Source organism: Caloenas nicobarica, chromosome 15 (assembly GCF_036013445.1).
Source record: "Caloenas nicobarica isolate bCalNic1 chromosome 15, bCalNic1.hap1, whole genome shotgun sequence".
In the NCBI taxonomy this organism is placed as follows: Eukaryota; Metazoa; Chordata; class Aves; order Columbiformes; family Columbidae; genus Caloenas; species Caloenas nicobarica.
Genome location: NC_088259.1, coordinates 7,746,713 through 7,760,018, shown reverse-complemented (window position 1 = coordinate 7,760,018; position 13,306 = coordinate 7,746,713). Strand labels below are relative to the sequence as shown.

The 13,306-nt window shown below is 48.1% G+C and overlaps 1 protein-coding gene across 2 annotated transcripts in view; it reads right to left on the bottom strand.

Moving 5' to 3' along the window:
- Positions 1-13,306, bottom strand: part of RIMS4 (regulating synaptic membrane exocytosis 4) — a 57,308-nt gene that overhangs the window by 8,937 nt on the left and 35,065 nt on the right. Inside the window, exons 3-5 of one of the 2 annotated variants that reach the window (XM_065645589.1) lie at positions 2,537-2,649; positions 1,495-1,596; positions 1,099-1,238 (exon numbers count right to left, since the gene is read on the bottom strand). In XM_065645589.1, coding sequence (XP_065501661.1) covers positions 1,099-1,238; positions 1,495-1,596; positions 2,537-2,649 — 355 coding nt within the window. The remainder of the gene's footprint in view (positions 1-1,098; positions 1,239-1,494; positions 1,597-2,536; positions 2,650-13,306) is intronic. The other variant, XM_065645588.1, reaches the window with a different exon arrangement.

Here is a 13,306-nt window from a genome sequence, read left to right as displayed (position 1 = left end):
GCCCGTGACCAAGTGTCCCGGCGTGGCTCAGGACAAAGGTGACAACTGACAGCAGCGCGAGTCCATGTTCTGAGGAGGAGAGGGTGAGCGCGATGGGTTATGACGGTGACTAGAGATCTCTGGCTAATCCCGACAACTCCTTTCCCTAGGCTCTGAATAACCATCACGTTACAATTTTCTGTAAAGCGAGGTAGGAAAAAAACAATGAACATCAAATTAAAAGATAAAAAAATAACACTCAGGTCAGCGTGAGATGGAGCAAGCCACCGCAGAAAGTTTGTCTGGTGGCATGGCCACTGCCAGACAGCCAGGCTCCTTGTGTCATTCTCTTGGAATAAGTGACTTTGCTGGCAGCAAGGCAGCAGGTAAGGAAACCGTGCAAGGCAAGGGCAGACCCACCCAATTTCAACTAAAAATGTTCTGTCTCGTTGCAACAGAGGAAAATGCTTTTAATCAAGGTAAATGAGGAAGAGTTCACTAACGAGAAGGTTAACTGGCAATTCATATGCCAGTGGAGGGAAGCAACAGAAACTCATAGGTTAATTACATCAGTATTACCAGGGGATTTTAGCCAGGCTTTATTGGATGGAAATGATTTAGGTATGAATTAACAATGCAAATCACTATTTGCTCTGGAAACACAGATGCAGATCTGAAAATGAGAGTGTGGCAGAAAATGTGTGGCAGCAAAAGAAAAGAGGCAGTTAAAGGTAGGATATGTGATTGGGTGATGGCCACAGCAGAGTGCTCCGAATACATGTAAATGCAGAAGACAACCTATGCTGCAAGATTGTTTAGCACCTATAGGTACTACCTACCTCCTTAACTGGGCAGGAAAAAATAATTAAAAAACATAAAAATCAACCTTTTCCTGGTAGGCACTCATGTTACCCGGTAGGGTGTCAAATAATAATCAGTTTGAGTATGAAGAAAACGTTTCCCTTTCCATTTGTTACATTCAGATTTGAGTGCATTTGGTTCAATTAAACATTGGCTTTTTCTCGTCTATAGTAATTATCCAGATCCCTTGCCAGACTTAATATCTTCCAACAGAGGTGGAAGAGACAGCGTGGCAGACCTGAGACTTGCTCATCTTACCTGTAATACTTTGCCCTGGGGGCTCTCAGGAAACAGTAACACCTGATTGTACAAAGGGTCTAATGATTTGCGAGCCACTTTTGTCTTCTTTTTCGCAATGCACACGCCATTCTCTAGCAGGTAAGCTTTGATGTAAGCAGCTGGAAAAAATAAATATGGTCAAATATGAAAGAATCTTCATGCTCACTTTAGAAAAGACAGAGTGCCATGTCTCAGCTATTTCTAAAGAAGGCATTTAGAGCAGCGAGACGATTTGCTCAACCAGCCTTATTTTCAATACTGCATACAGACTGCTTATTCCTGCAGAAGCCAAGCGGAATTAACGTTTTCTCTGTTCGCAAGTATGACAGGAGGCTGGGGCTCAGTGAATTACTTCAGGAGGTCAAAGCACACTACCTGGCAGTGTTTTGGAGCCGGGTTTTGGTGTCAGTCCTCGAGCCTGAATGATATCCACTTCTAGCTGCCCGTTGCGCTCTTGCAAGCCGATTTCCACATCCCCTAAACCAAAATGAAAAAACAGACAGAAGACGCTGAAAACAATACGTCTGTGGGCTACTAAAATGTTAAAAACCCCTCAATTTTCATGTCATGCCTGCTACAAGCTGTAACAAACTGTGGGCCCTGAGTGCCCGATCTCCTCCTGCATTCTCTGGAGCAGCTCTGAGTGATTCAAACCCACGTTTTCAAAAGCAATCTCTAATGTTAGCCCTCTAACACAGAATCATAGAATCGTTTTGTTTGGAAGAGACCCTTAAGATCATTGACTCGAACCATAACCTAACTCCAGCACTAAAACATGTTCTTAAGAGCCTCATCTACATGTCTTTTAAACCCCTCCAGGGCTGGCGACTCCAGCACTGCCCTGGGCAGCCTGTTCCAATGCCCGACAGCCCTGTCCAGGAAGAAATGTTTCCTAATATCCAATCTAAACCTCCCCTGGTCAACTTGAGGCCATTTCCCCTCGTACCAGCACTTGCTACTCAGGAGAAACATGGCTTGGGTGACTTAGTCTCACACTCTTCAGCAGCATCGAGCCTCCTCATTTCTCCCAAACTGAACCCCCTTGAATTACAGTCTGCTTTGGAAAAATGCAATTATATGGTGGAGCATAAGAAAATCTTTAGAGAGCCCAGTGGGCCTCAGAGAGCAAGAAAACCGTGAAGAAGCACAGGATGCATTTTCAGGATTTTAGCCGCGTTTTACTTAGTCTATGCCTTTTGGATGTGATGAGGAAAGCACAAAGCTGGTGCTTGCCTACTGACACCCCATCCGCAGAAATCGGCAAACCCCTTCAGCCAAACTTACTCGATTTAACAGAGAGAGAAACAGAGCCAGGGAGTGGGAGGGCAGCAGATGCTGGACATGTTATTAAGCAGCTGGTAGAAGCAGTCTGGTTCAAGATTAAATTAAAGCTGCCTAACGCCTTTCTGTTCCTTACCCATGGAGGTGGTGGCCAAGGTCTGACGCCCAACAAACTGTGCGGGGCCCATGCTCCCCAGGAAGTCACTGAACTGCCCCGCGGACGCCAGGTGGACCCCACTGAAATTCAAGCTGCAAAAGAAATAGATTTCAGCAAGCGGTTAATTTGCATTTTAGAGAAACCCAGCAACAAAAGAACCAGATTTAATATATCTTTGAAATGAATGACAACTACGGAAGCCTTTTTCCCTTGCAAAACTCACAAATTTCCAGGCGGTTTAGTTACATAGAATCCCTTTAAAATCCCTTTCCTCATACAAAAAAAGCCCAAACTCAGTAATAGTTGCAGTCACCAGTTGGTTAATACTTGTTTAACTGTAACTAACTGTAAGGGAAAATCTCGGCCCTCTCAGGCTCTCATGCAGCCTGTCACCTCTTCCAGATAGCATTATAATCTGTGCAGTTTCTTGGCATATCTCACAGGATCTCTCTTGGTAGCTGTCCCTTCCCAATCCTCATTTCTGAGGAGGAAATAACGCATCTAGAGCAGCGAGATAAGAGTCTGCTGGCATCAATCCCCTTGGAGAATCAATTCCCTGTTTTTTTCTTATACACATAGAGAGCAACGCGTCTGCTTCTTGACCAGAGGGCCCCATTTCCCACCGCTCAACCCCAGACGTGTCCATCACGTCCACCGTGTGGTCTTCACGCTTGCTTCCACCACTGGACCTGATGCAGTTCCACCACTGGACCTGAGCACGGGCGCAAGGCTAAAGGGACAACACGCTCAAACACCAGCAGCGCCTCTGCCACGGTCGCCGCAGCAAAACAAAAGCTGTTGGGGGGGAGGGAGCTTCCAAACCCACTCAGCAGGCACCTGAGGATGGTCTAGAAACAGGTGCTGCTCACTGCATTCGTGTGGGTGAAGCAACACCAAAGGGTCAAACCCTGTGGTACGCTGATACAAACCAAGATTTACCCAGTTGCACCCTAATTTACACAGCTCTTTTGGAGGCTGTGGGGAAAATCTGCTGAGAATGGTAAGGAGGAGGCTCGAGGCCACCATTCGACACCTACATTTGTCCTGCAGGCATCTGCCAAACCACGACACAGCGACCGAAACGCGTGTCAGGAGCTTTGTGGTGGGTACCCCCGCCACCGTGCCGGGTTTGGCGCTGGCTCCGGGAGCTGCTGCACGCTGGAATCCGGCACAATTACAAACCCCCTGCACTTTTCCAAACGTCCTTGGCAGGGTACAATGACCCATGCCAGGATACAGCTCCCTGCTGCCCAAATTCATTTCTTGGAACGCGTTGCGTAGGAGCGAAGCCGCAGAGGAGCCCTGGGCTGGGACCATGGGCTCTCATACAGCCTGAGCCAGCCACAAACATTCACTGATTCCACCCTGCAAGCCAGTTACATTTAAAAAAGAAATTTTTTTTAAGCCTTATTCAGCCAGAAGAGCGTTGATTTCACGTTGGGATTTCAGCTCTCATTAGCTATTTGCAGACCTGGTCTCATCCCCATGGGAATATTTATTTATTCGGGTGAGGAAGTCAACACACACACCTCAGCATCTCGCCGCCCGTGTGACTGAAGGGACATGTCACTAGCACATGTCCTTGTGACAGGTTCACAGGGTGGCTCAGCTCGCTGTGACGGGGACACCGAATTAAATGGCCAGAGTTTTCCAGGGAGCACCGCACCTCCCCTCCGTGCTGACCCGGCTCTTTGAGAAACCTGGTTATCGCTGCTACACAGGGAGCTGCTGAGCCATCGGCACCGAAAATCTGCCCTTGAGCTCTTTACAGGTGTCACCTATGTGAAAAGGGATGAGGGTGGCTGGAAGATCAGCCTGGGAAGGGCTCTGCACCGGGTGGATTTCCCCTGGTTGGGTGTTTTTTCACTCTGAATCCACTGTTTGCACAAGCACTCCAGGTGATATTTTTGAGATACAACAGAAAAAGCAGGATTTATAACTGGCATTAATTACAGAGAAGATTTTTCTTGGTTTTAAGTGTCACCGACTCCTCAAGGGCACAAGGCACATCCCCAGTGCCACCGTCCATTCTAGGGACAGGGGCAGCCATGGGGCCACCCAATTCCTGCCCCATTGCCCAGCTGGCATCTGCCAAACCTGATGGGACAAAGCCCGAGGACAGGATCACGGCAGAGATGCTGGATTGTGCACAGACAGCCAGCCAGCCCGCCCGCCCCAGGGCCAGTAAATCTGCAGGGACGGGGAGATGTGATGGGGAAAGGAGGGGAAGGGGGAGCCTGGAGCCAGACGGGTTTTATCAGGCTCAGGATTTGCCCATACAAGGAGGGAAGAAGCGAGTCCTGTTCCAGGGAGGACCAGAGACTCCTCACGCCTGCTGGCTCTGGCATTTTAAGCTGCCCATAGAAAGTCAAAAAGGATGAAAACTAGTGCTTAGAGAACCTAAAATAGTTAAAAAAAAAAAAAGTGACCTGACAGAGAAAGACCTAAGATTCAGTAAAAGACGAATGGACTATCAGCCAGAAGGTAAATGTTTGCTTTATTCTCCTCAACTCATGGAAGACAAATGAGCCAAGCTCAGGTCTCACTCCTGCCCTGGGGAGTGTGTGACCTGAACCAGCACGTAAATAACAAGCTGGCAAGACAACTCACAGCCCTTCAGGGAAATGTTCGCCGCTGCGCTCAAAACAGATGCTTGGGCTCATTAACAAGATGCTGAGGACCAGGACAGGGGAGGGGAAGCCCAGGACTCAGCGAAGCCTAACGCTGGGAGAGGCTGCAGCGCACCCAGAGCCATCCAGGGATCCCTCCTTGCCACGGGGACTCAAATCTGGGGGACAACCGCCCACAGAAACTCTGCTCGCTGCACAACAAAGAGAAACCCTCCTTCTGGCCCTGGAACACGCAAAGTAACTCCCAAAACCTGCCAGCAGACCATTTCCCCTTACCTGCTGGGGAGAGAATCACACTGAAGGCTGACGCCAAATATTTCCCTGTGCCCGATACACACATGGAGAGAATCTGCCTGTGCTTTCCCACGCCGGCTCAGCCCTCCCATGGGCCACACTGCTCCCAAAGGCTCTGCCCCGCGGCTGGGGCAGCTCAGGAGCAAATAAAATCATCTGCTAACAGAGCAACCGATGCTGCAGCCTACATCAACAATACTCCAACATGAAGCAAAACAGGAGAGAATGAAGAACAGCGCGAAAAAGCATAAGAACAAGGGCTGTTGGGCTAAAGGTGAACCAACAGCAACTGGAAGTGTTCCCAGCAAAGCCAGCGTTGCCCTTATCTCCGCACAGATGCAGGACTCAGAGGGCTCGGGATGACCCCGAAGTGATGAACAGTGCAAATTCCAGTGAGGGGGCAGGATGTCGCTGTGGGGCTGTGCCCCGAGCACAGACCATCACAAGGGGAGCAGTCGAGCCGCTGCTCGAATGAAACTGCTGCTGCTTTGTGATCTCGAGAGAAAACAGCAAAAACCCGCTTAAAAACACAGGCCAAGGTCAAGACTCCAGCAGTTTGGATAACAGGCTCAATTAATAGGTTTACTAGCACTATATGGAAGTCAGTATTAGGTGAAATAGTTAACGTCCCCTGTTGTTGTTATATTTGACTGGGAAGGGAGAATATAGGGAATTAATTCTTTAATAGATTATGCCATTAGCCGGCAGGACTGACTGCTACGTTGCACAGAGGCTGACCTTCAGAGGCTACTTTATTAGACATTAGAAGCAGCAGCTTTACATCAGGCTCCTCGGCTTTGACCAATTCCTGGACGTAAATTTGGGTATTGCCAATAACCCTGGAATGGAAACAATTTTTGTCTGGAAAAATCATAAGCCACCTCCAAGAAATCCATTGCTTCTCCCTAGAGAGGAGAGGGAAGGGGAAAATAAAACAGCGAAAATTTAGAACGCATGTGAATTAGAAACAGCAGGAACCATTTAGCTGCATCAGCTAAATTTAGGATGCTCAAATCCATCTCATTGAGCTCTGTCTGTCAAGTGCTTGGAGAGAAGCTGAGATGCCGAGGTGAGAGGGCTGTGTACGGTTTGGTTCTGAGATCGGTGGGACAGACCCGCCCCGTTCACTCAGTTGCTTTTCACGCAGCTGAAGCAGGGAGGAAACGAGCTCCAGGCACAACAGTGGTTTCTTTCAGGTCTTTAAACACAGCCCTGGTGCTCCCAAGAGCCCTCTCCTGCACGCTCAGCGGATTTTTCCTGCCCAATTTCTGCAAAAAAAAAAAAGAGGTGTTTCTCACCTGCCCTTGATCCAGCAACCAGCTCTCCAGCTGAACCCGCACACTGGGTGCGCTGGCAGGGAGACGTGCTCCTGAAGGGACCTGCCGCAGGTGACAGCGGCGGCTCCATCCCGGGTGACAGCCAGCAGGCGGGCCAGGAAAGCCCATCGCCAAACATGCCTGTCCCTTAGCGGGAGAAATCCCTACAACCTGGTTATCACCAATACGAGATGTTTGTGCGTTTTTTTCTAATTGCAATTTGAAAAGAAGTGCTAAAAATAGCTGGAGGAATAAAGTGGGGGCGTTTTGCAGCTGACTTGCAAAAAACCAACTGTCACAACCAGCAGTGCCCTGGGGGCCGGGGCTGCGGCGGGGCCACCGCGACCTGACAAACAGCCGCGCACGGAGCAGATTAACAGGTGACACTCATCAGCCTTTTGTCTAAAGGGCACGAATTGTCCTCTGAGCAAGGGCAGCGCAGCCTTTTGAACAGGAAAGAGAAATTAATTCTCTCTTCTCTGGCCCTCTGCTTTCACTAATCACGATTCACGTGCTCTGCTTTGCCGCAGCTGAATGAGGGTGATTTTAATGAAGTTAAAGCTTACGGATTTTGCTGGGGAATTGGTTGTAAGTTGAATGTGACTCTGTTAGCGACCTGAAGGCACAGGGAGAGCAGCGAGACCTCCAGGGTGTCAAGGACAAACAAAGGACACGTTGCAGGAGGAGCTGCAGACACAGCCCTGGGCTGTGAGTGAGGATGCAGAGCAGGACAACACTGGACACCATCGGTCCCGGCGTCTCCGAGCCCACTAATGCGGAGCAGCAACAGCAGAAACCCATACGAACGTTAATTTTCGTTGGCACAGGCACCACCTGCACCTCCAGGCTCAGCACAAGCTGCAAACCCCGTTTCAGACACATGGATAAAACAGCTGTTTCTAAGCCAAACCTGTCCCTGGCGCAGCAGCCAGCTGGCGGGGACACCTCCGCACCGCAGCGCAGGCACAGCTGGGGACAGAAGGGGACAAGTGCTCTTGCTGCAGTCGTGTGGACACCCGCGAGAGGGAGACAAGGCCACGCTGACACCGGGCTGGAGGCTGCGGGACGGGCAGAGCCCTGAGCCCAGCGCAGCAGCTCCAACCATGTCCTGACACTGCCCCCGTGCAGAACAGGGACCTGATCACCCTTCCTGACTGTATGAAAAAAACAGGACTGCATAAAATATTTATTTCTTTCATGACACGTCTATATGCAGAATAAAACTGCGTGTTCACTTCATCTGAGGCACCATTTGCTCAAACCCAGGCTGAAATTGCCTAGATGTTCGTCTTTTTAAACACAACATTCATAATCCTGATTATTTAGTCTCTGAAGACTGCGCTCCTGTGTTGCACGCTGTAGGTCAGGGCATATGAAATCTGTCCTCTGTAGCATAATTTAAGAGGGGCTTAAAGGCTCTTTGTCAGCTTCTCTTCAAGGCAGCAGCATTTCCCAACCCACCCAAATATCCATGTCCCTCGCCTGCACATGCGAAGCATCGAGCAGTTGGTTCCTCCACAGCAAGGTCACTTTTCTTCAGATCTATTTGAATAGAGAACCGGCTTCTCAAAGCTCGCTTGGAAGCTGATCAGGATTTGAGTGCCTAGACGGGCAATGCCGATTTCAATATAAAACGGTACGAAGCAATTCAGAGCCTCCGTGCCGATCCCTCTCATGCCATACATGCGGCTCCGCTCAGCCTCTCCCGCACCCCCGCCGCCCGCTGCGCATTAGCATGCAGAGCATGGAGCAGCACAGACACGTTTAGGGAAAATGTATCATTAATTTCTTTTCCTGTCCACGCGGAGTTTGTCTGACCTCTTTTCTAAAGCTATTTTTAAATTGCTTCTGGGGATCTGGATGCCAGGTATACCATTATGCTGCTGCAAGCTGCTGCAGAATCGGCTTGTCAAAACCTTGCAAAACTCGCAGAAAATATGGCAAGAAGGCACATCCACAGGTCACTGAGTCCACACCCAGGTCCAAGGCCAGAGCAGCTTTATTCTACATCATTTGTGACAGCTGCTTGTCTGACCTGTTCTTAAAATACCTCCCTGAGTAATTTATTCCTGTGCGTTGCTTTACTTTTTCCTTCCAAATCTTTTTCCAGTCCTTCCTCTTTGCACGTAAATCCTCAACACCATTTGTGAGTTATCGATTGGCAGCACAGACCAACCTACTTCCTTTCTTTTGCCCTCGATACAGTACTTTTTAATTCTAACTTACAACACTTTGGGACTGGTCTCAATTGTACCTACTTGTAATGGCCACACACTCGCTGCCGTGTCCACGCAGAATAAATGCAGAGCGAGGTGTTCATCTCCTCCCTTCGCAGGCTGAGTGTGGCTCCTTTATCGAGGAGCTCTGTAAAGAAGAGGGGGACTTTGTGTGTCCCCTCCTTGAACCAAATCCCCACTACTGTCTCTCTATCACACTTGGTTTTTGCCGAGCTGCACTGCTGTGGGTTCAGCCAGGTGGGGGGTGGTGAAGCCGGAGCCACCCCCAGCACACCCAGAGAGCAGCTATTTTCAGAAGATAACATTTTGCCTTGTGCTTTTCATGGATTTATTTGCACTATCCACAAAACCGCCTATTTGCCATCGATTCGAGCCTTTAGAGCTGACACACTCTTAAAGAGAGGTGCCCACCGTGCCCAGGATGTACATGGGATGTGTCTGGGGCCAGAGTTCAGAAATTATTGTTCTGTTCTTGTAAATATTTTCTAAAAGGCACCTTTTTTTTTTGTCCTCTTAGCACACAAAGTTGCAATTAATAAGCAAGGTGCCTAAACACAGCCATGCAACTGAATGGTTTGACTTGCACAGCTGAACTAACAGATTTGCTATATGCCTATATAGCGAAGTTCTCCAGCTCTGTCTTTAAAAACTGGGACAGCAACACAGGCTTCCCTCATCCAGAAGAAAGAAAGGGAGGGGAAGTCTCCTCTGAGACTGATACCATATTTGACAGTTTTATTTGAGCATTAAAAACACCCAAACAAACCAAAAACTACACCATCAGAACTCCAATTTCAGGGAGCAGGAATGTTCTGTATTACAATCACACTCATCCATATTGCACGATAAGCTCTTTTAAATCGCATCTTACACGCGGAAGCCAAGTAGATATCTATCAGCTAAGGAGGATGGCATAACTGGTTAATTTAACGTCCACTGCCCCAATCTTTAAAATATTCACGGTGCACATGAGGAATTATTAATGCAATATGCACCTGACTGTATTGTCAGGGGACTGGGCGCACAGTCCCTTACCCTGTCAGAGTCGATGTGAATAACGCAGGAACCTTCACGTTGGCTGGGGAGGTTTTCTGTGAGCTGCGATCCCCACGGGACCCAAACCCATCCTCACCCCACCGCCCGCACAACCTGCTCTGCCTCGCAACCGGCTCCGCTTCTCTCCCGGGCACTCCACTTTCCGGAGCGTTTTTAGCACCGTGACGTGCTGTCTTATGTGCTGTAACACACTGTACTCCGCTCGTGTAGCCGGTTCCGTCTGCTCTATGAATCCTGCCACCTAAACGGAGCTATAAAAACCGTGCAATGAATTATGTACAAAGACCTCCCCCATTCCCCTCCCCGCCTCACCAGCCTAACTCCGTTTTTAGCAATCACAAGTCATCTCAGACGCGTTGAATAAAAGATAGCTACCTGCCTTCAGAGAGCAATACTGCCTGTTCCCAAGAGGCTGCTGAAGTGGGATTCACTGTATTTACTGCTGTAACTGCAGCTCTCAAGGTTGCATCCTCTCTGAGCTGTGCTGGTCAAGATTAATGGCACAAAAAAAATGTGCTGGTGCTGAACGGGTTGACTAATTTCTTGGCATATTGCAGAAACAATCCCCGTGCCTTTCCTGGTTTGCATCTCTGAACGCCTTGATTTCCTATAGCTTGGACTGTATTAACAGCACATTTCATTATATTTCTTCAAAAGGACTTGGATAAAAGGAGAGCTCTAAACATAATTTGCTATAAAAAAGTCTAGAAGTCCCCTGGCTTTGGACACTGAAAAACAGACATTTGGTGAATAGCTATGACATCAATCACCTGAACGATGCATTCGGGAATCAAGGCTTTTGGTAATTCTTAAACGACGATGGCTAATTTTTGGTGAAGGAAAGTGAATCTTCACATGGCCAGGCCAGTATTTTCTCCAGCTCACTTTTAGTCACTGCTCCACAGTGAAGCAGAGAAGGGCAGGCAGCTCTGCTGGTCTAAGTCCCAGCATTGGTTCACATCAGACAGGATAAGTGGTACAAGCCGGAGCTTGCAAAACCATCACAAAACAGAGCAAAACCGAGAGGCGTGAGCTGCCGGCACACGCGTGCCAGGCTGTGTTCTGCCTCCAGCCCTCGCCACAGCGGTGGCTTCACGCCGGGCTCAGCCTGGCGCTGCCCTCACAATGGGAAAAGAGAGATGATTTGGCTAACAACGAGATGATTCCTTGCTGGACAGGCAGACTCATCTCAGATAATACAAGAATAATCCTCTAAGTCTTTGCTACTCATCACCTGCTGTGCTTTTCTAAGGTAAAAATCACCTTAGCTCTCCATAACTTAATCATCTCAGCAGTAGCCAGCAAGAACAAAAAAGCTGACAAGTACCACTTATTAGGGACTATGGTAGCTAGTGGTCTTTTGTTCCAGCTCCATTTTTGTCTTTCTGCTCCATTTTCAGAAAGGAAAGTGGTTGGCAGGAGTAAGTTACACATAAGTCCAGAATCTCTTGCCTTCTGAACACTGCACACGGTCTCGTGCAGTCGCAGCAAAACGCAACCAAAACAAGATGTATGTTGTGCAAGAGCCAGGATGGAGCTGGAGATCCCTGTCAAAGCTCAAGGGTTTGTTTGTGAGCTATTCCTATATTCAGAATTTTATCCTTGCAGTAATCTTGGTGTCCTGAGACTGCCTGATATGCACCTGCTACAAGGGGTAACTGCCCTCTCATGCAGGTTTTTAAATACATACATAGAATAAAATACCCACTTCTGTAGAGGTTTGTAACCAGTACCGAGACTGGTCTGGATGAATTACAAGTGGAAACATCTGTGTGTGTGAAAGCACAACCAACCTGCCAGCAGCAAACCTGTCCTCTGACCACAGGGGGAGGACAGAGTTAGAGCACATCACTTCCACAGCCTGTCTGGAGGCAGACTACAGCCAAAAATATCCCCCAAACAAGAGAACATAAAGGCAGCGGCACTGCTTAGGATCTACGAAAGCCAAAAAAAACCAAGACCCTGAGGTGAGAGATCACCCCATAATAACAGACAAGTCCTAGAAAGTGTAAAAAAACCATTCCCAGAGCTTGTCGGTTGTGGAGAACAACTCGGAGGACAGGGTGAAGGTTTGGCAGAGGGTGTTGCTGGTCCCCCGGCAGCTCAGCCTGGCCGCAGCACCTGCCCGGGGAGCTCAGAGCACAAGTGAGCGAAACCCAGAGGCCTGAATGACTGAAAACAGCTTTGTTTAGAATAAATATCACCTTTCCCTTCCGTAAGCTCTCACATTGAGTTTTATTACATTAATTTCCTACACTGGAGCACAACCACTGTGCAGTATAAAAGCTGGGTAATATAGCTGGGGGACTTCTTGTATAGCAAAAAATTAAATGGAGCAGCGTATTGACATTGTTGGCACTCACTGGCTTGCGCACGAGCTTCAGTTCCAGTAGACACATCCTTTAGACCAGCTAATCTTCAGTATACTTCATCACCAGGTAAAACCCTCAAGAGAATATTTTCTTGAAGGAAGGCCTAGCATATCTGAGAAGTACAGCCCTATGGAACAAGCCTCTCTGTAAAAAAACCCCCGTGGATTCCATGCACTCTGCTATTCAAACAAAAAGCAGCATTGCTCAGAATCATGCACTACAGAAAATTCTTCGACTGCGATGCTTTGCACTGGCACTGAGCAGCTGTAACTCCCTGCAGCCAGCTCATCACAACAAACATGCAAACCTTTTAAAAGCATGGCTGTATGACTGAGAACAGGTATTTAAGGCCTTCTGCAGCAAAATTTCACCAAATCTTTGATCATTTCAGTGTGCCACCTTTGGAAGTTGTCCTTTTTATCCTTAAATTGAAAAGGATTAGGAAAACATATTGAACTTGGGAAACAAGCCCAAGCTTTTGGAAGATGAGGTTTTGAATCCACTTTCTTCCCAGTGTGAACATACTGAAGAGATGCATGGGTAGGAAGAACTAGGGTAATGTCATCTTGCTGAAAACCCAGTTTTTGACACTCAGTGCTGAAAACTGTCTCGGATCTAGCAGCATCTGCATCAGTCAGATGCAGATAGCTCAAGCTATCCCCAACATTAAAAAAAGAAAATAAACTTGCCACTGCTAACACAGTCATATAAATCTTCATTTTGCCTCCCTGGGAACACAGCTACAGAAAGCGAGAGAGGTCAAGAGAAATCTGATTTAGGAGAACACATTTCTGTCTCTTGGAGCTATTCCCCAAACAATTCCTTTCTTTGCTGCAGGAAAAGA